Raw genomic sequence first — 24,991 nt, forward strand, 5'->3', positions numbered from 1 at the left:
GAGACACATGTCCTGCACCTCAGAGTCCCTCAGCCTCCTGCCTCAGGCTGGCCACCAGCTGCTCTGCCCCAGGCCTCTCCTCCACCGCAACCCAGGCGCATGACACTCCACCTGTGCAGGCCATGGGAGCGGGACAAAGCTCCCTCTCCGGTGGCCCCTGCCAGGAAGGTCCTGTTGCTGGGAGGTGGTGGCCAGCGTGGTAAGGCACTTACATTTCTTTCCTTCCATATATCATTTCCATTCTACCTCACTTTCGTTGGCCTGGGATTGTACCTCTAAATAAAACAGCACCCCAACCTTGCTGCAGGTTCCATGTCTAGGGAGCCAGGGACAATTCCAGGGGGCGGGCAGACCTTTCTGCTTGGTGCCCGTCAGCCTGCTGCGGTGGTGTGAGGCATCTCCCGGGGCCCCACAGGGGAAGCAGCGGCCGGCGGCCTTCCAGCCCCCTCGGGCCGGGCCAGGCCGGGGCCGCGCTCAGCCACTGCAGTAAGGGCTCGCCCTCTCTCGGCCCAGCATCTCCTAGAGAGTAAGGCCCCAACTGATACACTGCCTAATAACTGTAGTTCTCTCAGAATCAGACGTAACAAGGAATGGGGCAGTCCCTGGGGAGGCTGAAATATGTCCTGAACTATTAGAATAGAAACAAGGAAAATCACATGCAGCGCTTCCCCTAACATAAAGCCCGAATCTCTTCTGCGCACGCTATTTCTTCCCTCCAGCTTGCACTTTTAGCCGCAGACAAATGCAGCATGGACCTCCATCATCCGTCTCCTGAGCAGCAGTTCCTCCAAACGCATCCAGGAAGACTGCGAGAAGTCTGGGTGACAGGCTGGGGGTAAGGAAGGAGGAAGAAATTCAGGGGCAATCTCCTCCCTGATCGATGGAGGAAACAATCTCATTGGCTCAGCACGCCCCAGACACCGTGTGCACCTCTCTGTGCCTCCATGAAGCTCCCTGCACCCCAGTCACAAGAGCTGCTGCTTCCGGGCTCCTGCACGAGCCACACATGTGCACAGGGCGTGGCACCACCCCGTAGTTGGCGCAGAGACTAATCATATAAACATGGTAACAGTTGATGGTCGTTGACATCTGGGGGTGCGTGGGGGAAGGGGACATGGTAAACACATGTGTGGGTGCTGTGGAGAAGTAATGTAACAAGGAAAAAGGTGCCTTCACGTTTAATCATCTCTCCAGGTTGCTCTTGGCAAAATACACACACACACACACACACACACACACACAGAACATGGGAGGCATTCCAGCTGTAAGAGGTCAGAAGTCTAGGCAACGAGCAGAAATCCCTGACAGTTTCCTGCTTCATATTTTTAAATCATCTGGCCAATCGCACATTTTTCTAAGGGCAGCTCAGTTTGTTCTTTTGATATCAATAAAGTGGAAGATGGGGCAAGTCATCTAAGTCCCGATGGCCCCACGGATTTGTTCTTTTTAGCTCCAATAGAGTGGTGGCTCAAGAGCTAACTACGAAAGCAAATCCAACAAACGGCATTATTTGGCAGTCTGCAAGGAAATCATGCCCTCACTCTCTTTGAGAGGCATGTCTTGAGAGTGATTATAGAAATGTTTGGGGTCTTTCTGGGAAATGGGGTGAAAACCTTGACAAGAATCCTATGAATCAGCCATAATCAATTAGTATTAATATCCAAGATGGAGATTCAGGAGGGAGGGAAGCATTTCATTCCTGCCAGACAGTGATGGTGTCTTCTACCAGGGCCTCAGGTCTTCTACCAGGGCCGACCCAAGTGGCAGGTTTTTACACCCCAAATGCCATAATTGTTTCCCCCCACCTTTGCAGAATTTGCACAGTCACTTATTCAGAGGGAAAAAGACAGCCTACAATGTACTTGACTTGTGTTTCTACTCTGCTAAAGAAAGTCAAATTCAAGAAAAATAAGTACCTTTAGTGTATATTATTACTCAGGATTGCCTGGTTCTCTCCCGTAATTTAACAGCATCCCATCCTAATGGAGTCAGATGGGGGAAGGACAGACATATCCCTAAGAGCTAAAATCAGGGTTGTTATTTCACTGAGAAAACAAGAGGAGAGGATTCTAGATATGGTCCAGACCACCACTGGATTGTCTATTCCTGGATGATTCTATCAGCCTCCAGCAAGTTGTCCTGGCTTCTACCCTTGCCCTCCACAGGCTCCCCTGATAGAGTGTAGACAGGTGGAGTCTTTCCCCTGCTCAAACACCCCAGTGGCTTCTCGGCCCAAAGAAAAAGCCTGAGTTACAACCTAAAAGGCCCTGTGAGGTCTGCCCCCACCCGCCCCTCTCTTGGCTCATTTCCTCCTCCACCCCCAAAGGGCACCTGCTGCAGCCACATGGGCTTCCACATCATTCCCTGTGTGCACCAGGCATGTTCTCCACTCAGGGCCTTTGCACTGGCTATCCCTCTGCCTGAGATGTTCTTCCTCAAGAGGTCCTCACGGTCAGTCTGTAGTTTCATCATGAAGTGTCGCCGCCTCAGCAAGCCCTTCCATGGCCACCCTATTTAAAAATGTATGCTCCATATCCATTTCCAACTTAATTTTTCTCCTGTATAATGTATCACTATTGGACACTCTCTAAGTTTACTTTTGCATGTTCTCTGCTTCTCATCACGAGAATGTCGGCTCTGTGAAGGTGGAGTTCTGCTTTGTTCACTGCTGCATCACTGCACCCAGAGCAGGGCCTGGCACATAGTAGGTGCTCAGTAAATATCAGATGAATGATTGGATTTTAAGGATACTATTATAGGCCAGGTTGGACACTCATTCTTCTAGTTTTTATACCATAGAGAGATTCCTCTTTTTCCCCCCTATTTTGTCCAATTCCCCTTGCTGGTGCTATTCATAAAATTCATAATCTGGTTATTAATACCCTTTTCTCATTTACTTACTGTTATAATGCTGCAGTTAGTAAAAGAAAGAAACATTTTATGAAATGAAATGAAATCAAGACATAATAAATACTGGAACGTAGGAGACGTTTGCCGCGGATGCAGCACACGCAACCGTCCAGGCCGTCCGGTGCTCAGGTCCAGACCCAAGGCCTCCTGGGGGAGGTCCTCAGCCTCTGTCTTGCTAGCGCCTACCCTGTGGGATTGAGTGAAGGTGCTGAGGGCAAGCACCACAATCCTGTCTAGAATAGATCTTTCTTTCTTACTACAACATGCTGTAAGCAGGGTGGGGGATGGTGGATTTAGAAGCAAGTACTGCACTTCTATTTTTGTTTGCAAACAGATAAAAGTTAAAATTATATTGCAGAAGATTGGATTTTAAGGGTTAGAAATATCGATATTTACATCATGTACCCATACTTGCTACCTCTCCAATTTCTATACATCATTTAATCCTTTGAAACTTCAGTTTTCTCATCCATAAAATGAGGATAATAACTGCCCATCTTTCAAACTCATTGCAAGGATTAAATAAGAAAAAGTGTGTGCAATAACCAGCTCATAGCAGCCACTCAGCAAACTAGGGATTCATTTCTATCCTCCACATCATTCGGAAGCATCGGTTCCTAGATGGATCTACCAAAATTGCACACAACACTTTCCCCTCTATAAATTGGCTTATAAAATCTGCTTGCATTGAGAGCTGGATCAAACAACTGATGCAGCTGGAGTAAAATCAGGCTGTGCATGAATGCCATGCTCATCCCCCCACCAGCCTCCACGTCAAGTCCTCCATCCTGAAGGGCCCAAGCAGCTGCCTCCTCCAGAGGTGGCTCTGCACCAGGCCATCCTGGTAATCTCAGCCCACGGCCAGCCATCTCTGGCCTTAGGACACCATCCGACCTCTCTGAACCCCAATTTCACAGCTTACGGAGTGATATGATGGCAGTGCTGCGTCCCAGATCTCCCATGTTCAAATGCAAATTCCTGGGCCCCACCTCCAGATACTCTGATCGAGCAGGTGTGTGGTGAGACCAGACAATGTGCATTGTAAACTGTGCTGGCCATGTTGATGCTGCTGGTCAGGACCAGGCCCCGAGAAAGCAGGTGCGCAGTTTTTAACGTGGGACCAGCACCCATGAGGTGCTCAGCGGCTGTCACCTAGTTTGCTAACACTTTCAGTACTATTGTTACTATTACTTAACTAACATCGTTTGATTTATAAAATCTGTTGGAGAAAATATCCTCTGTCTCCTTCCAAGTGTCCCTTCACTAGGGACCCACATGTGTATAGACAACTGGGATTTCCAGTAGAGCATGGTCAGCCCCTGCTGCTTGCAGGAACCTTGTGGGGATTATCTCCCTAACTTCACTTCCCTGGTCTGGCTGACTACATGCTGTAGGCTATTTTGATACCATTTTATGGATCAGGAAACTGAAGTGTGGTTAAGTTTCCTGCTGACCTGGACCCAGCTGGAATAAGGCAGAATAAAACATAAGTTGGGTTTTGTAAGTCCAGGGAACCTATTAATTCTCCTCCCCACTGCCCCGTGTCATCTAATCACTGAGATTTGTTTTGTTTTGTTTGCCTGGAATGGACTCACACGTTCCTGAGTGGTTCCCTGAGTGGTTATTTTGACAATGCACAGACATGATCTAATTGTCAGTGACTACACTGAGATCTGATCTATGATAAAAGGGAAAAAATTACCCAACGTCACACTTAGATGTCAAAGATTTCCTTGTGAACAGCGTCTGGAACGTGAGGGGTCCTGTCTTCACAGATAGGCCGTGACCTCACTGGCCCAGCACACCCACCCCTGAGGGCATCAGGAGGCCCTGGCGGCAGGCCACAAGGGACCGCAGAGGAGCGGGCTCGGCCCTGAGCTCTCCTCTCTCCAGTGTGCGCGGGGAGAACTCCCAGCTGGCCTCGCCTAGGAAAGCACTGATTTAATTTAGTGTAATGACTCCCAGAGTGTGTCTGTTCTATTGCGTGCCCCATACTCGCCCCTCGGCAGCTGCCTGCTCTCCTCCAAAGCCTGCTGCAGATTTTGTGTCTGCATAGAAGGCCCCACAGCCTGATGGCTGGGCTGGAGCACTGTGTGCCCGGGGCTGGTCGTCCCCCAGGTCTGCAGGAAAGCCCAGAACTGCCAAAGCTGTGGGCTGTCGAGCAGCAAGTGTTGTGGGGAGAAGGATCGGGACACGGGCCCAGGGAAGGGCACTCACCTGCAGACAGTTCTCTATGAAATGCGGTACCCTTTCTTTGCTGGGGTTCCACTGAGGGAAATCCACGCTCATAGCACCGTGAAAAGAGGGACTGAGAGCCTGGGAGCCGGAGGGGCCCCGGAGCCCCTCTTCTAATTCCAGTGCTGCAGGCAACCCCGTACACTCCTCAAAAGTATTTGCTTTTCACTTCGGAGCAGTGTGACCAGAGGCCTCCACAGACATCGCATTTCACATTCACTGCGAAACAAGTAATCAGAATGGTCTTTACCACCGAAGGTGTTAAACGTCATGACGCATCAGGCCCAAGTAAGAGGCTCTTAAGGTGTGAAGAATGAAATTACTTTCTGAGAAAGAATCTAAATGCCAGCCTTGGCAATTGTGGCCTTGATATTTATTATAGTTACAATCTTTCAGACAAAGATGCTGTGCACAGCTTGTCCTGCTCCAGAGATGGGGGCTTCACCTAGGATATGGAGTAGCCAAGACAGGGCAACCTCTCCAGCCTTTCCTGGTGCCCAGCCATTTACCCAGTGCTCACTTCTGCCCAGCGCCCTGCCCTGCCCGCACGCTCATGCCGACGTCGGCTGCCATGCCTTTGAACAGGTAACACCTGTCCCCATGGAATCCAAGGGAAAAATATCAATCCCACTGTAAAATTTGGCAATCAAGATATAGCTCTGACGTCGATGGTACTCCGCCCCCCAACCCCAGCCAGGATAGGTAACGGGCTTTCTCAGCAGGGTTGGCCCAGGAGGTTGGGAGGGACCCGCCCCACCTCACCACAACAGGTGGCAGGACTGGGATGCAGGGGAGAAGGCTGATGTCACACATGCAGCTCCTGGGAAAAGCCTGAATGGCCTGTGATGTACGAGAAGCTGGTTCTCTTTGCCCCACACTCCCGTCCTTCCCTTTCTTAGTGAAACTACCCTGGCCCATCTGCAGCAGGCTCACTCAGGTTCAGGGTGCAGTTTACACAGGAGCGGGCAGGCTCTGGGCCTTGGGGATCTTCTTCAGAGCATATTCCACTCACTGAGGGCATCTGTGCACATGCCTTTCTCCCGGTCCTGCTGTGTGTCCCAATCCTCGCCCGTGTAGTAGTGCCCATGTCCCCCCTTCTTGGCGTCCAGGTACACCCAGGCCTGACTCCGCCCCACAGCCACCCAGGCCCCTGCCAGACCTGGAGTCTTGCTTCCTGGCCCATGCCTGTTCCCCCAGAGAAGGGGGTCTTTGGCATTTGTGGGATAAAGTCACAAAAGTGAAGTTCAGATAGACCCCCAGGCCTAGCTGGATATGGAACAGCGGCTGAGCCCAACCCCAGCAGTGCAGGACTGCCCCCATCCTCCATCTCGCCCTGCCCATATCTTCTAGAATTCGGACCATAGTACAGTGCTGGGAGGGAGGCCTGCTTCATTCCTGCGTGGAAGGGTCTCTCCAGAGTCCCTGCTAAGAAGCACCTGCTCTCAGGGGTGTTCACTGCTCTCCCCTGCTCCTCTGTGATGTCGTAAAAGGAGGGAGGGGAGAAAGGAAAACGTATCAGGGGAGTCTCCTCTCACCAAACAAAACAAGGTCAACAAAGAAACCTGCAAAAAGCAGTGAGAGGCCACTGCTGGGCTCAGCCAGGGGACCAGTTTTCAAGCCAGGAGAAATAAATGTTTCAAACACAAGACCTGCCAGAGCCCCAGAACCCTAGAAGCTGGAGAGGGAGCCCTGACTGCTGAGCGATGCTCGGCATGCCCCAAGGACACACATGGGGGTGGGCACCACGTTCACCCCGCTGACCCAGGGAGCTGCCTTCCTCCGGTCTAGCTGGGATGACGGTGTCCATGTGGTGATGCTGAAACAGTCCGTGACTGGCAGATCAACAAAAACCGGTACAGAGACTGTTGTTGCACGAATACTCTTCATTTGCTACAGAACACTTTTCAAAGCCTGGCTTCCATGAAGGCACAACAGGGAGCATGCTTTGCATGAAAAAGGCCCAGGGACCGACCCCCAGAAGCCCTCACACTGGAGGAAGGAGGGCACGATTCCCTGTAGGATGGGCCATGTCCTCCAGCAGAACTTCAGCTGGGGAGGAGTACACATGGGCTGCTGGAACCTCATTTTATCTGAATGAGACTCTCGGCAGAGAGAACCACCCCGGCTCCCCACCTGCTTTCCCAGCAAGTCTGAAGTCCTTGCCCCGGGCACGGCGCCTCCCAGCACTGGGTCCAGCCCACTGGCATAACCCCTGTGCCTGCTCGAAGGCTGAACTCCCAGCCTGCTTGCCTGGGGGCCACAGGGCAGTCCCAGCACGCTGAGCTGAGGCCTCCTGACCCCCTCGTGGGCCTGTCCTAACCAGAAAGCACAGGCCCCATGGCATAGTCTGAGCTGCATAGGCTTCACGGGCTCTCCTCCTCAGCGGCCTCGCTGTGCTGCGTGTGGGGCTGAGGAGAGAGGCTTACCTCGTGGGACAAGTAGAAGGCGGCGATGCCCAAAGGCCAGAAGCAGCAGAGCATGGAGAAGACGCTGAGGCCCAAGTGGTCCCTTGGGGGCATCATGAGGAAGTTGTCCTCGCTCTCTGTGTCGCTCGAGTAGTCGCTCTGCAAGACAGAAATGGGCAGGGATGGGACAGAAGAAGAGAGCATTAACAATGGAGTCACTCTATGATGCCCTGGTCGTGGGTGTCGAGCCTGGCGCAGAGCAAACCCTCCTGAGAAGGCCACTGTTGTTATTGTGCAAGTATACTTCCCTAAAGAAAGGAAGCCCCCAGTTAAGGAGATCTTTATCAAGAACAGGAGGAGAAAAATCCCAAGGACTTGGCTCTTGGGTTGTTCCGTAGAAGGTCAAATCCTACACAAGTCCATTATTTCACAGATCTTTGGGATCCAGGGACCCACGGTGGGGATAGAGGTTTAATCTATATGAGGAAGGGATGGGCACACTCACCAGCATGTGGACTCCTCTCTTTATTCTAAGACTTCAAACTGGTTTACAGGGCTAGGCAGGGCCAGTGTGGGGCAAGGGGACACTCCTTGAACCCCCTTCATTTCCTTAGACTCTGATCCGAGTTAGGATGTTGCTGGGCCTAGAGTCCACCCCGGGTGTTTGTGCTCATCCCAGAGGAGCTGATGGCTGCTGTGTGAGAAAGCTCCTCTGGGATGAGGCCACTTGGCAGGCCCGCGGGCTCCTCCCAGCCCTGGCAGAGCCTCCTAGGGAGTCTGGTGCAGGGGTCGGGGACTGGCACAGGGATTTGCAAAAAGCAGCTCAGAAGACTCCAGCACTCACCGAGCAATGGGAACCGGGGACCAAACCTCCCTGCCGAAAGCTCCCTAGCTCCAGGATGCTAGATGGCCGTCCTCCCACCAGCACCTCCACCTCTAGATGCTGTGCCCAGAGGATGCTTTTAGCCTCAGGGATTATTCCATTTGCTGGGCCCCCATCCTGAATTTTCTCTTCTCATCAAAACATGGCACACTCAACGCTGACTCATCCAAAAACCAGGGCCAGCCTATCTCTGTGCTTATTTTAAGCAAAGACAGGATTGCATTTTACTCCAGATTTTGTTTCCTAAAAAAGAACTGGAGCATTTGTTCCTGAAAGAGGGTCATTAACTTCCTCACTCCCTTTGCCAGCGCCAGAGGTGGTTAAACATGCAGCCTCCAGCTGCAGGGTGGAGGCATTCGGTGCACACTGCAGACAGGCTGGCTGCTTCCTCAGGTGGCTTCAGGGCAGGCGGTGACCTGAGGCACCAAACACCCGGGGAGACACCGTGTGTGAGCGTTGTGCTGTGTGGATGCTGTCACTGCCAGGACCACCCCCAGCAATGCCGCTGTGTGTCTCCCTTGACATTCCCACGCACAGACAGACAGATGAAGCCCACAGGGGACCATGGATCCCTCCCTATCTTGGTTAACTAAATGCACATATCACTGCCAATCAGAGCCTCCAGTTGGCGAGCAGACAGCCGCGGGGCTGCAGGGAATTAATGGAAACTTCCTGTTAGGACTCTGTTTCTGGGTAGTTGAGGGAGAACAGGCACATTCTGAGGGTATCATTCAAATCGCAAACAAGGACCCTCTCCAGAGGACCTGTGCTTGAAGTGGGTGATGCACTGTGGACACAGCCCCCCTCCACCCATCCCACACTTGCACACATGCACACCCCCGCCCCCGCCACCGATGAGTCAGGAGCTGGGAGGTATCCCTTGTCACAGGGGGCTGGCTCCTTCCCACCAGGCAGGCTCTCTGCCCTGGGAAGACACTTGCCCCTCACGACACATCCCTCCACGAGTCTGGGACCACACAGCCTCTACCACCCCCCCACCCCCACCCCCTGACAGAGCCTGGTCTGTGAAATTTCTATTCTTTTCACTCTGCTTTCCATATGGTCTCTCAAACAATGAAGGGAAATGAGAATCATGATCCCTATGTCTGTCCGGAAAGGGCACTGAGCAGCCCCTGGAATGCACAATTCACAGGTGAGACCTGGGGTCGGAGGGCTGGCCAGGGAGAGATGCACGTGTGCCCGTCTGCTGGGAAGCCAAAATCTTTTGATCTCAATGAAGGAGTGCAATGTTCTGGCTGAGCCTGAGTGTCCTCACGGCTGTGTGTCTCCAGACAAGCAGCCACATGCCAACGCCTTGGCCTCTAGACCCTCACTCTGGAAACAGCAGAGTGTCAGCGCCATTGGGTGGCTTAGCCGTGATGCAAAGGGTCCTCTGCATGAGGAGCTGGTGAGGTCTGGGAAGGGAGGCACCTACGGTGACAGTCCCAGGGCAGGCCGTGACCGTGACCAGAGAGCCCCTGGGAGGGCTGGAGGACCAGGTATAAAAGAACAGCCACTTCCTCCAGCCCTGGACTCAGACATGGAGCTAATGGGCGTCACACCAACCGATCAGGATGCTGCAGGTCGATGTGCTTGCACACGGCCAACAGCTCTGTCAATGGATATTCTCGTTTCTTGGCTTTTGTGGGGCTTTTTGTTTGTTTTAGTTTATGAAGAGTTTTATATACCTGCGCTGGCTGGAGTCTCAGGGCAACTCTGGAAATAGGTGTCGTTACTATTTTTATTGTTATTTCTACTTTATGAAGGACAACGCTGGGCTCGAGAGCTAAGCGTCTTGCCGAATCACAGAAGTGCCCAGTCAGCGGCCACTCCTTCCAGAACTCTGTAGAGTAAGCTGTGCTGGACAGCAACCACTGCTAAAAGCAAACCCCATTTGGGCTCAGTTGCATCTTGCCCAAAGGTGAGGTGTCTTCTCCACCCTGCCCATCCCTGGGATTCCAGTGACCGCTACGGACTGGTCTGCTTCATGGTGGCTACAGGGTCGCCAGTGGGAGTACTGGGCAGGGAGAGCCCCCCCCAGTCACGTGCCGTGTGAACTGTTGCCACAGACCACATAGGTACGCTGAGCCCCGACTTCCATTTTTGGAATCTGCCTAGAATTACACTGCTATCCCCATGAAGCAAAGAATTAGATTTCAGGGCACTCCCCCAAAATCTTCACAGATTTTTATTTAGAAGCATAAGGGAACCACACTCTGTAAATTGCAAAGTTGTGGCTACACGGTACCAAAATAATTAGTCAATTTTGATTAAAATAGATTTTAAAAATTCAGGCAAATTACAGGGCAGACAGAAACAGCCCAGTCCATTTTATGTTCTGTCTTCCATCTGCGGCTGTTCCGTGGGTATAAGTGGCCGTGGGCATCTTGCCACCAACAGGGAGGAGAGGAGATGAGAGGAGGCTTGCCTGGGCGAGGCTGAGTAGACACCAATACGCCAAATAGGGAAAACACACGCAACCACCAGCACCAAGAAATTCATCATGCACAGCAGCTGTTTCTAAAAATGCTCTTCATGGGTCATCAGATTAGAGAATTGCAAGGCCGACTGAAAGCATTCCAAGGGGGCTTACAGTCCCTGCAGGGGCCCTGCTCTGCGGCGGCCAGTACTGAGCGGGCCCAGGCAGAGGAGGACGCTGTTGAGTCCACGGGCACCTCACACAACGGGCGCATTCTCTGCCCGGTTCCATCCCCTCCGCTCAGAGCGACAGCTCTTGACCCCGTGGGGTTTTCTTCATTAGGCTATTTTAATAAAACAGTCATAATGCCAGGCATGATGCCCCGTGTTTCGCACATCACAATTCGCTCGGCTATGTGAGCCTGGGCTGCGAGGAAGCCATTTTAGGGGCGCACAGCTGGGCTCAGGCATGTCATTTGGTGTCACTCAAGGCCTCACACATCCTCCTGCCGACCCCTCTGGGCCTCGAACTGCCCTCCCATCTCCCCCGGACTCTGCTTGCTCCTCTGCAGCGCCGCTCTGCGTGGCCCCAAGGAGAGAATGGAGGGGCACGGAGCAGGATGGCACAGCCCCGGCTTCGAATGCAGGGCTCCCCACAGAGGCTCCCTTTCCAGGAATGTAGGGGTGTTGTTCTAGAGTGTTTTTAACAGCACTGTTTAAAAACAGCGAAATCACAGAAGAATTCTACGTAGAATTCTATAGATTCACGGAAAATGATGTTTATAAAAACTCAGATGAAAAACTAGAGTAGAATGTCAGAAATTAGATGCTTCTGGATGGTGAGGACATTGGTGATTTTTTTCTTTCTGCATTTCTGGGCTTTAGCATTTTTCTACAACAAGCAAGGTCATTTGACAATGAAAATTATAAAGGTGCAGATGTGCTAACAGGCGCAGGGCTTCCGCCATCCCTTCACCCTCACATAGAACCCTGCGGAATATGGTTTCGCTGAGATTCGGTACAGAGAAATCGCACAACGTGGGCCCGGCGCCCGAAGAGCTGCTGGTGGAGCAGCTCGGAGCTCATCACACCCCCGAGCCCGCTCGCTGACACATGTCAGGCCTGACCCCGTCACTGGTCCCCTCGGCCTTGTCTCATGGAGGGTCAGCACCAGAGGCCTCCAAGCAGCCCACGACACACATCTGTGCCGATGAGCATGCCGGCCATAGCCATGTGGACCCACTTAAACTGAAATTACCTAAAATCAAATACACCTAACGATTAGTTCCTCAGCCAAACTACCACATGCCAAGGGCTCAGCCGCCACAGGTGGCAGCCGCCTATCCCTGACAGCCCAGGATAGAACATTTGCAGCCTCTCAAAAACTTCTATCAGACGGCACTGTCTTACAGGATCTGACCCCTATTAACTCTGCCCTCGCTGTCTTTCACCCCCAGGGAACTCTCTGCTCTTCCTGCAATATGCTCAGTGAGTACCTGCCTCAGGGCCCCTGCACTTGATGTTCCTCAGCCTGGAACACTCTGCGCCAGAAGACACACAGGACCTACTTCCTCATTTCATGTGGGGCTTTGCTCAAATGCCATTCCTCATTATGGCTTTCCCTGGATACCCTGCAAGACTGCCACCGCGGGCCCCATTACTGTCCCTTTCCCTGCCCGGCGCGTCACCTTTGTACCACACGTGGCACTGGCTTCTTTACTCTGTGACTCCTCCTTGAAGCATAAGGAGGGCAGGAAACTGCATGTTTTGCCCACAGCTGCAGCCTAAGTGCTCAGAGCAGTGCTGGGCACATAGTAGGCACCCACAGCACACGTGCTGAACGAAAGCAGAATTCACATGTGCCTGTAGCCAGCGTGGACAGTACCAACCGAAGCAACAAAGCTCCCAGGATTTGCCCAGAGGGCACTGGAGTAACTAGGGGATTCGCTCCAAGCGGGCTATTGGTGCCCGTGAATACGCTGCCTCCAGCCCTGCTTCCCACCTTGGCTCCTCTCCTCTCCCCCCTGAAGTGCTTCCCTATGCACCCCAGGGTGCACAGCCTAACCGTCCATTAGGTGCGACCGCAGGGAGGGTGGGGGAGAGCGGTGACTTGGGCAGGCTCAAGGCTGTCTTACTTAGGGCAGCTGATGAGCAGGAGGAAGGAGCCAGCACAAGTATGCAGGCAGGTGGATGCAGTTCCCGCAGCCTCCGTGTGTCTGTCAGGGGCATACCCAGTGGTCGGTGGCCTTGCAGCCGGCATGGAGGGGGAGACGCCCTGTCTACATCAGATGATTGATTACTTCGGCCATATAGTTTAGTTTCTCCTACTAGGTAGTAATCGTCTTATAGACAGAGGTTATTTGCTACATCGGTGTAATGTGGGCAAGAATAAACCAACGAAGTCTTCTGCTTTAACACTGAGACTGCTCTTCAGGCCACTTTGTAAGCGCTTGTTTGTTGAGCATGTCGTTGCATTTGGATGGCCCAGTGGAGAATGGGGCAAGGGGCTGGAAAGAGCCCCCCTGCTTCCGGGCTCCCTAGGGAAGCCTGTGTGGGAGTGGGGAGGGGGAGAGGAAGGGAGGAGACAAGGGTGGGCCGGGGGTGGGCTCGGCAGCAGGGCCCTCAGCAGGGCGGCAGGGTAGAGACCACCCCGGAAAGAATCCCAAGTCCACGTATGTCACCCCCTTCCCGGTGCTCAGCAAGGGCCAAGGAATTCGGGTGTTTGGAATTTGGGAGTCAGCCCAGACAAGGAGCAAAGCAGATTATGAAGGCGGAACCTCAGCCTTTGCTCCAGTCTCTTTCAAGTATGCGATGCTCGGAGCGCATGCTTCACAGGGCAGCTTCCTCTGCCCTGCATGGGGACAGCCCAGAGCAGGCACGACCAGACTTTCCCCAGCAACGCTCAGCAGCCATTGCTCCCGAACTCATGCCCTGGCTCATCTTTGGAAGGTGAAACTATGTGCAGTGTCAGTAAAGTATCACATGTACTTCACTCTCTATTCTAATTCCTAAAACCTAGGAATTCAGTTATTTTTTGTTAATCAAACTCCCCAGTGATCAGGCAGTTCAAAGAACAGAAATAGAAGATTTCCTAGTAGATACACATTTTTCACTGCAACATGTTTGATTTGGCTCCAGTAATGACAATCAGTGCATTTGGTTTGGGGGAAACATCACAGTGTGCATGGTATTGCAGGGGCCGCATCATTTCTCACTTAATGGGGGGGGGGTGCTTCTGTGCTGCGGTCCATGCAGTGTGCTGGCGGCCCCCTGAAGGGCAGTCCTCAGACCCAAATCACCTGCACTTAAACAGCTCCAGCTCTTCTCGTATGGATGTTGAGTTCCCAAGTAAACTTTTATAAAACAAATGGCTCTCAGCCGAAGGAAGAAAGGAAGGATGGAAGAAAGGAAGGAAGGAAGGAAGAATGGAAGGAAGGAAGGAAGGAAGGAAGGAAGGAAGGAGGGAGGGAGGGAGGGAGGGAGGGAGGGAAAGACCGAAAATGAGGGAATTAATGCATTACTCAGAAGTAAAAAAATTTTTTTTTGCCTCCTGGTAGTATCTGGCACAATATTCCCTTAATGATTTTATATTCCTTGAGGAAGGAGGTATTTTTAGAAGGCAATAATCCGGTTAAGAGCATAGAAATATGAAATTTTTCTGAAGACGGGGGAAAAATAAAGTTAACTCAGAAGGGATATCAAATACCACGCCGGTGTCTCCTGCGTTCCAGGACGAATGAGACCCAGTTCCCATGACCCACAGTCCGGGTTACGCCTGTGTAAACAGGTACACACAATGCGGGGTCAGCCACCTCTCAGCGCTCACCTCCCACCTTGCCTGTCTCTTCGGGAAGCTCCAAAGTTGATTCCAGGGTTAGAGCGGATGACCACATAAATAATGTAAGGAGATTATTTGCAAGGAGACTCTGCGGAATAGACTGGCGCTATGTGCAAATGTGAGATGGTAGGAACTAAACAGACACCCGTTGCTGGGTCACCTCTAAGAACCATGCTCTTTGTTCTATTTCTTCCAAGTTTGTTTTCTCCTTTGTGGTGGGGGCTTCAGGTCTTAGTTCCTACTATAGTGCCATGAAGACTATATTCCCATGATCAATAGATTTGATTCATCTGCGACTTTAATTCCCTTTAAAAAGGTTCAGCCTTAGGGGCAGGCATCAGGTAACCAGAGGGCGACTCCAGGAGGAGCCCCTGCAAGGCTGCATCCGGCATTCATCACCTTCAGACAGCCAGCTCATCGAAGGCGACTGGATGAGGCTGGGGACACACAAGGAAGGTTCCCAGGGCCAGGTCTGCTGCGCTCTGGGGACACAGGCCCTCCTTTACACAGAGCAGTTGTTAAGAGCGAAACTTGTGCTGCTGATGGTTACTTGTCCTGAACAAAGTGCAAACTCATCTCTTGTCTGGGAAGTGTCTAATTATCATCTAAGCATGGTTGAAGCCTTAAGATCTGTAATGTTCTGGCAACAGGAGTCGAATGAAGCAAGGTTCATTAAGATTTACGTCTGGGCATTGCTCCTGGTTTGTCCAAAAGTGGGGCGTGCCGGTAAGACATGATCACACTACAGGGCTATTCAATATGCCTGCGTTAATTTAAATGCTTGTTTTCTAACTAGATATGGCTATTTGATCCAATGGTTAGGATAGGAGGACCAGCTCCCTCCATGACGTCCCCCACCAGACCAGGTCTTCTTGTGGTCTGGAAGTGCTCAGGGGCCCTGGGAAACAACTTATAGCAAAATGCTTTCTTGAGACACATTGTAGTGTGGCTCCCCTTAGAAGCAGATTTTGAGCAAAGGATTGGGGTGAATTGTTTTCCTGGGAGATGACCAAAAGAGATTCTGGCAGGAAGGAGAAGTGGGACCTGTCTGGGAACAGAGTGGATAAACAGCATGTCATTGAGGCAGGCACCCGTGAGACCTGGAGCCTGGTCCTGCTGGGACCTCAGGGGGCCAGAGTGAGACCACTCCCAAAGTTAGCCCACCAGGAGGAACTACCTCCTGGTTGTTAGCAGGAGAGTTGTTCCTGGGGGCAGAGGTTCTCCCACACTTTGCAGATGGCCCCTCAGGTCCCCAGAGAAAGTCCTCAGGAAGACGGAGGCCAGGCCAGGGGGCTTCTATGTCTTCTTCTTCTGAGGGGCTATGGAGAGCACGTGTTACAGAGCCCATGGAGAAACTGGGGATGTTAGTAGACACCCTAAAAGTTTGAATCAGGGCAATGCTAGATGGAGCAAGACTACCACACTCAGCCAATACCTGGGAGGGGTGAGGAGATGGGGGCCCACAAGTGTGGGTATCCAGGATGATAAACCCCATCCCTGCCAAATAAATAAGCACAAAGCACAAATATGCATCCATGTGTGTAAGACTTAGTGTACAATAACAATAACATGAATCAGGTAAAACTGATCTGGGCACAGCAAGCAGTCACTGTGTGTTGGTAATTAGGTTACTTTTTCACAGACATGTGTTTGTGTTTTATCCAGTGTGGATATAACTGAGTTGTACAGTGGACTTCAGATTTTGTGACGAAACTGAGATTCCCATCTGAAGGCCCCTTGCTCAGTTAAGGACCTGGGGGCAGCATGTGCAAAGGCCCTGGGTCAGGAGCACTGTACACACACAAGGCTCTAGACAGTGAGAGAGAAAATGGTGTGAAGTGGGAGCAGAGAGGTGCTCACAGCCAGACCATGCACAGTACTGGCCACTTTCCACTGCTTGAGAAAACCAAGACTTATTCTATATCAGGAAATAGATAGGAACCTAGTCTTTTATGGCTAACCTAGTCTTTTACAGTTGTAAACCAACCCTAGCATGTCTAGTTATCATTAACTGCTGACCCAGTTTCTAAGGGTGCATCCCTACTTCTAATCTGTGCTATTCGCATGTGTGATTTTCTGCAAGCTACATACATCATTGCATAAGGCGATGATTGTCCTTTTTAGATCTTCTTGCTTCTAGTCTACGATACATTTGTCTGAGGATCTCAAAACATAATCCACCGAGTTCCTCACTGTTTTCAGATGGAAAGTCCAAGTAGTTGTAGCAAGGTGGATTTGGACTGGTTTGAAGGTGAAGAGAGGAACTAGGACTGAACTCTTAGCCCAGCTCCCTTGCCACTGTGGCGCTCCTCACTCTCAGAGTTCCTCCTTCGCATGGCCAGCATCTGGGATGGAGCGCCTCCTGAATTTTCATGGCCTGGGCACTCTGCCTGCCTCACCCTTGTCCAGGTGGAATCATGCTCAACCTCACTCACAGAAAGGACAAGGAAAACTAAACCAAGACACCATTTTTCACCTATTGAGTTGTCAAAAATTAAAAAGCACTATCAAGGTTATTATTAGTTAGGCTGTGGGGAAACACGCTGATTGGGATGCAAATTGGTGCAACCTTACAAAGCATATTTGTCAATATAACACAATTTATTTTTGGTCCTGTAACCTCACTTCTAGGAATTTATCCTGAAGAGTCACCTCCAATAATATGAAAATACATATGTGTGAGGTTATTTGCTGCAGCATTGTATGTAATTGCAAACTACTGGAAATGACTTAAATGCTCATTCAAAGGAGAGTGCTCACATAAACTGATACATCCACACCATGGAATACAATGCAGCTTAAAACAGCATGAAGGGCACCACTGTGAGCTGACTGGACTGGAACTGAGGGTATCCATTACCATCTGCCCATAACACACAGTTATATAGATACATTTATGTAATATATGCCCATAAGTATTTCCTAGCTCTGTCTGCCAAAAGTGCCTGAAAACAGTGATCCTCCTCCCAGGGGCAGTGAAGAGACTTAGCACCCAGATGTTGGTTTCTAAATACCATTCTCCAATAAAAGCAGCCAGGGTTCTTTGGAGAAATGGCTGATTTCAGGGCTAGGGTTGCCAATATAAAAGATACATCTAGAACAGCTAGGAAATGATGATGAAGATGATTAAGGAATGTGCCCTTACATCAAAAGGGCACAGAAGCCAAATTGAAAGGGCTGTCGAGTACATAACAAAGTAAGCATCATAATAAATAAACAATAAATAGTGTAGTAAATGGAATAGTAACCCATTGAATAAAATAAGAATCAATGACACAGCCTGAAATAAAGTTCTAAATGAGGGAAACAATATATATGGGGGAAGGGAAAACTGTTTCACAGTGGAATGCCAACTAATAAATACAGAAGGGACTACGGGATTACCAGTTGTGGGAGAATGCTAAAACCAGCAGGTGAATGACGAGTGGGACATAGGATGTCCCCATAGTCTCATAATACCTCCTTACAGGATACTGATTGATTGCAAAGAAACGCTATCTCTTGGCCAGTGAGAAGCTTGGCTAGCACCATCATCAGCAGGTGACGAAAGTTATAGGTCACTGACACCATGGGCCTCCTGATGCCTTGTGCCAGGAAGGGCATGGTCTCGCTTCTGTGGTGGTCTTGCCAAAAACACAGGAGGTCAAAAACTGTGTGGGTCAAATAGCCAAACTGTGAAAAGAGCTGAGATGTCCATTGACAGATGAATGGATAAAGAAGATGTGGTTCATATATACAATGGAATATTACTCAGCCATCAAAAAGGATGAATACTCACCATTTACATGGATGTGGATGGAACTGGAGGGGATTATGCCAAGTGAAATAAGTCAAGCAGAGAAAGACAATTATCATATGGTTTTACTCATATGTGGAACAGAAGAAACAGCACAGAGGATCCTAGGGGAAGGGAGGGAAAACTGAAGGGGAAGTCACCAGAGAAGGAGATGAACCATGAGAAACTTTTAACTATAGGAAACAAACTGAGGGTTGCTGGAGGGGAGGTGGGTGGGCGATGGGGTAACTGGGTGATGGGCATTAAAGAGGGCATGTGGTGTGATGAGCACTGGTGTTATATTTAACTGATGAATTATTGAACTCTACATCTGAAACTAATGATGTACTGTATGTTGGCTAATTGAATTTAAATAAAAAAAACAAAAAAACCCTGCGTGGGTCAAATAGGTGGATTTTTTTTCAATAAATACAGTACAGTAAATGTATTTTCTCATAATTTTCTTTATAAGGTTTTCTCTAGCTTACTTTATTGTAAGAATACAATATATAATACAACACACAAAATACGTGTTGTTTATGTTATCGGTGAGGCTTCTGGTCAACAGCAGGCTATTAGTAGTTAAGTTTTGGGGGAGTCAAAAGCTATATGTAAATTTGTGACCATGTGGGGTCAGTGCCCTACCCCCTGTGTTGTTCAAGAGTCACCTGTATATGGATAGAGAGAATGATGAAGGAAGTATGGTGAACTATTGACACTGAGGAAAACAGGGTGACAAACATATAGGAGTTTTTATACTGGTCTTGTAACTTTTCTGTATGTCTAAAATTATTTCAAAAATAAAAAGTAAAAAAAATCTTTCCTACTTATGCCATTTTAGAAGGAGAAAATTATACTTTAAATTGATTTCTTTTCCTTTGGGGACTATGCATTGCATACATTGTTTTCTTTTTTCAGTTGTGCTTTAATGGAAACACTGTGAGCATTATGGGAAAAAATGAAAAAAAATTGAATTCACTTTTTTCATGAAACATGAATAATTCATTTTACATTGCAATTTGGTATTCCATCAAGCTTGTCCTTTTCATGTTTCCACAGAGAAACTATTTAGTGGCATTTTGGTATCACACACCTGCCCACGGGAGCACAGCATGTCCAACACCTCAGAGAGGTCTGGCTGAGCTAAACAAGCCCAAGGGGGCTTCCAGGATAAAGCAGGGGCACCACGCACAGTGAGAAATATCATTTCCCAGGACAGGGCAACTGAGTGCCACTGCCAGGGCCCATGGGAGCAACAGGCTCCTGGGGGATCCGGCAGAGGATGGCTCATTAGTGCCCACAGTGAGGCTATTCACAGGATGCCCAACCTTAGGAGCTCAGAGAAAAGCAATGGATGAAATTTCAGGCTGAGGAGGGTGAGGAGGGGCAGGCTAGGAGCCAGGCATAACAGGCAAGCTTGGAGGAATGTGACATCATCCATCCACAACTCTCCATCTACCCAGCACATAGTCTGTGAGTCTCTAGTAAGGGATTATTCTAGATGCTGTGGGAGGGGTGCAGGTGAACACCACAGTGCCCCTTCTTTTAAGAGATCACTGGTCATCTCTGCTCCCCCTACCCTGCCAGCCCTGTCCTCCACCCCAGGGAACTAGTAACCTCTTTTGTTTGAGTGAGAGGCTTGACCGTCTTGCTCCAGAATGGGTAGAATGTGGATCCCCCACCTGACTTGCTCAATGTCTCTTCTGTCCTCTCAGAATTTCAGGCATTGGACAAGTCACCAGCCCTTACGTGCTGTGAGACCCCTGAATCCACATCTTCCATCTCTACAACGAGAAAAGACAACTTCGCAAAACATGGGATCAAGGAGAATCTTGCATTTATGTGGTTACAGAAGCCACCTGCCTGGTCTCTCTTAGCTCACTGAGGGCCCATGGACCATAACCCCACATATCTGGAAACAACTGTGACCCATGTGGGCTCCCTAGTTTGTAAGAATTAGAATATTTTCCAAACCAAAGGTTGCTTCTGCGCAAAATCCAATTATAGTAAACCTCTGGCTACATATCAAGGGATTGACTGGGGTGTTCTAGGTAATCAGATACCAGCCATTTAAAAAAAAAATCACTAATTTCTTCATTTTCTTTATTGTTCTAAAATATTCTGCTTTACTGAAAGGAAAACATGTATCTAAGTTGTATTTTTAGTTAGTTTTTGAAACCTATAGATAGAATGTTAAAATTCATTAAAGATGACCTCATACAATATGCATATGTGTATATATATGTGTATATATGTATAAACTATTTCAGTGTGTGTTCAATTGAAACAATTTTAGACTCACATAAAAGTTTCAGAAATAGAACAGAGTTCCTGTAGAAATTGCAAAGATAGAACAGAGAGTTCACACATACCCTACAGTGCCTCTTACATAAGTGCAGCACATGATCAAAATCAGGACATTGACTCGGGAGCAAGGCTAAACCAGTCACCTAAATCGGATCTCACAGCTTAGCCATGCCCTCCTTTGTTTGTTTGATTGTTTGTTGTCTATAGGCCTATGGGTTTGTTGCATGTGTAGATTATGTAGCCACTACAAAAATCAGGATATAAGGAAGGTCCCATCACCTCCAAAAAACTCTTTCTTGTTATTGCTGCCTTTTTATAGTTACCTTCTTTCTCCCAACCTCAACTCTTGGCAACCACAGAGCTGCTGCCTGTTGCTACACTTTTGTCTTTTGGAGCATGTCAGAGCAATGGAATCAGACAGTATTCCACCATTAAGACTTGCCCTGTCTGCTCAGCACAATACCTGGGTGTATCAGCAATGCATTCCTTTTATTCCTGAGTGATATTGCATGATAAGGAAGTGCCACCATCCATGAACGAAGCTCATCCATTCATCCACTGGAGGACGTTAGTTTCTAGGTTTTGGTTATTACAAATAAATGCTATGATATACACATATAGGTTTCTGTGCGGACATAAGTTTTCATTTCTTTAGAGCAAATACCCAGGCGTGGGATCATTGCACCGGATGATATTTGTGTAACTTTACAAGAAAGCAACTGACTTTTCCAGCATGGCTCTACCCTTCTGCATTCCTACCAGCGATGAATGAGAGTTCATTGCTTCATCCTCCCCAGCACTTGGTAGTGTCCGTGGCTTGTATGTCAGCCATTCTAACAGGTGTGCCCTGCCATCTCATCATGGTTTGAGTCTGTGTCCCCGATGGCTAACGATGCTGAACGTTTTTGTGTGCTTAGCTGCCATCTGCATACCCTTATTTGATGAAGTGTCTGTTCAAATCTTTTGCCCTTTTAGAAGTTAGATTGTTTGATTTCCTACTTTAGAGTTTAGAGAGTTTTTAAATATACTCTGGATACACATTCTTTGTCAGACATGTGATTTGCAAATATTTTTCTTGCAGTCCGCAGCTTGTCTTTTCATTATTTAAAGCATCTTTTTTTCAGAGTAAATTTCTAATTTTGATGAAGTCAAATTTATCTATCCTTTCCCTTAGGGATTGTGCTTCTAATTTCACATCTAAAAACTCTTCACCTAACTCTAGGTTACAGAGATTTCCTATGTTTTCCTCCACACCTGTTAGACTTACATACTTAACATTTAAATGTGAATGCGACAGCCCATTTCTTTTTCAGAGCAACGTTGCCACCATTTGTGCAGTAAATTAACTCAACCACGAAAACACATTGGCCTGTCAACACAAACTCCAGAAATGAAATACGACACTGGGATTGGTGTATGATAATTGTGAAACAGAAGGTTAAAAGTGGATTAGTGAATAAGTGGTACAGAGACAACAGCTTTCTTATTTCTTGCATCAACATGCACTCCAGCAGATAAAATGTACATGACAGTGAAAATAAGTATATAGAGAAGGCACACATCCTTCACTCAGATTCTACCATTAGCATCACTACTATACTGACTTTACGATACATTTACCAATTTGTTCATTCTTCTATCCATCCATCACTTCATCTAACCTTCGTTTGGATGCATTTCAAAGTAAGCTGCAGACATCAGTATACTCCCCCTAAACACTGCAGCATGCATGTCGCCAACTGAGGTTCAGTATTTATTTTCCAGAGTAAAATTGACAAAAATTGATTTTAATAAAAAACTGGCGTTTCTTCTTCTGATTTAGGTAATTTAATCAACAATGACAAAAAGATACAAGTTAGTTATTATGGTAGAATGGAAAAAGTACAGGATTTAGAGTTCAAGTTTGGTCTGTCTCTCCTAGCTGTGTGACCCTGGGCAAGTCACCCATGTCCTGGGGTCCGGCTGTCCTTGGAGGCTCACTTAGGGGCTTTAAGATTCCTGATGCTTAGGTCCTCTGATGTTCTAAGCATCAGGGATTTTATAAGTATTTTATATGTGATTGTAAGTTTTATATGTGATTCTAATATGCAGCTAAGATGGAAAACCACTGTCTGGAACCTCAAGTTCATGATCTATAAAATAGGGGTGCCACATCTTCCTGATCAAGCTAGTGAAAACACTAGGGATGAAAGCATACAAGAAGTGAGTCACTCTTCCTTCCATATACTACCTGAGTATTGAATCATTTCTTCTTGCCTTTTTTTTTGCACCACAGAGAAATTCTCTTCATATGGTCCAAACATAAATATCCTTAAAAAGTTAAGGGTAAGAAGTGGGGATAATTGTCAGTTTGCAGACATTCCAGAATTTGTATTTCTGATCCCAAGAAGCGCCAATTTCTCTCTCAACAGGTTGGCTCTTGCAGGGCATGCACTTTCTGTCTCCTGACAGGGGGTGAGACAGTTTCTATAAGCAGATTTTGTGATGAGCTAGCAGATATTAATCCTGCTATGCAGCACCCCCCACCCCTGCCACAGTTTCTTGGGTCTTTACAATGAGTTATGCACTTACACTATCTCAGAGAACCCCAATTTATCAAGTAGTGGACTTGGTGACTCCTGACACTTATTTTTTTATTAAATATTTAATTTATTTATTTAACAAAAAGAGAGAGAGAGAGAGCACAAGCAGGGGAACGGCTGGCAGAGGGAGAAGCAGGCTCCCCGCTGAGCAGGACCTTGGGATCATGACCTGAGCCAAAGGCAGACGCTTAAGCGACTGAGCCACCCAGGTGCCCCAACTCTGTCACTTCTAAGAAGTGTGACCAGTGGGTCCAGGACCACACCATCTGTTCATCTGAACCAGTTTAAGCTGCAGTGAATCTTCTGAAAGAGGATTACAAAAAAAGTGGTACCCACTGTCTTATTTCATCCCCACCCTGGAGACTAGCCCTTACTAATACAACAAATACTATGTGTACCTTTTACCTTCTGATAGCACATTTTGAGTGTTAATGGAAATATAGGAATTTTTAAAAAAGATTTATTTATTTTAGAGACAGAGAGGGTAGGAAGGAGGGAGGGAGGGGCAGAGGGAAAGGGAGAGAGTCTTAAGCAGACTCCCCGCTGAGCGCAGAGCCTGAGATCAGAACCTGAGCCAAAAACAAGAGCTGGATACTTAACCAAATGAGCCACCCAGGTGTCCCAATACAGGAATTTTTAATTTTATCATGTTTTGAAAATCCTCTCTGCTGCTTCCAGATCCATAAAGCTGACTAGGATGACATGTGCCTCTCATTTGTTGGCAGCTGGTTCTTTCAAAACTCTCCTCACAGTCCTATCACTTTATCACAGGACTTCTGAATACTGAAGTCCTGCCAGCCAGGGTGATTCCAGGTGCTATGAGAAGCACATCAGAATAGACAGATCAGCAGTTGGCCTGGTAAAGAGACAGCCTCCCAAGGGCATCCAGTTCTAGGAGCCTGATATTCACACCTCTTCCCCAGTGCATGCTAACAACAGACAGATGGGGCTGTTACAAGGGACAATTCCAGCTGGAATAATATGGCCCAATCTGCTAGCAAAGCAGAGAGCTGTGTAAGTCCCTTTAATGAGCACATTTATTTCCTCCAGGTCATTGCCTGAAGCAAAGATAAAGCTTGAACCTCCAGGAGCCATAGTGCAAGGTTCTCATCTACTTCTTCTATAAAATTGGACCAGTGGCTGGCATTTTTAGAACACGCAGAGGAGATACGGTGTAGAGGATCCCAGCCCCAGTTACACCCAATACCTCGACATGGAGGCTGAGTGTCAAGAAGTGTGAGGACCCACCCCCGTTATGGAAAGAGCAGCAGTGGGAGGCAGAGGAGGGCAGTGAGGGTGGTAGATCTTGCCCAGAAGGGCACAAGACCCTGGCAGGGCTCACAGGCCACAGAGTGGGGAGGTGTTTCAAGGAGGGAAGTATCCAGAAAGAGAGGTAGGGGGTGGGTCCTCTACATCGGCTTCACACAGGTCAGACCACTTCTGGATTATCCATTTCTTGGTTCATTTCAAGAGGGATCTAGAGGGATCTAAATGGCCAGGAGAGTAGAACACTGTCCTAAGACGAAGAGTGGAGACACTGGGGGTGTTCTGTCCAGGGCCTGGCAGCCTTGGCGGGGGCAGTGAGGGGTGTGAGGGGCCATCTCAGAAGAAGACAGACACGGATCCCTGGGCTTCCAG

General features: G+C 48.6%; 1 protein-coding gene across 4 annotated transcripts in view; it reads right to left on the reverse strand.

Annotated features, from left to right (window-relative positions):
- Positions 1-24,991, reverse strand: part of SYNDIG1 (synapse differentiation inducing 1) — a 182,141-nt gene that overhangs the window by 54,074 nt on the left and 103,076 nt on the right. For all 4 annotated transcript variants that reach the window (XM_036109988.2, XM_036109990.2, XM_036109989.2 and 1 more), the window contains exon 3: positions 7,572-7,709. In XM_036109988.2, the coding sequence (XP_035965881.1) occupies positions 7,572-7,709 (138 nt within the window). The remainder of the gene's footprint in view (positions 1-7,571; positions 7,710-24,991) is intronic.

Source organism: Halichoerus grypus, chromosome 10 (genome assembly GCF_964656455.1).
Source record: "Halichoerus grypus chromosome 10, mHalGry1.hap1.1, whole genome shotgun sequence".
Classification (NCBI taxonomy): Eukaryota; Metazoa; Chordata; class Mammalia; order Carnivora; family Phocidae; genus Halichoerus; species Halichoerus grypus.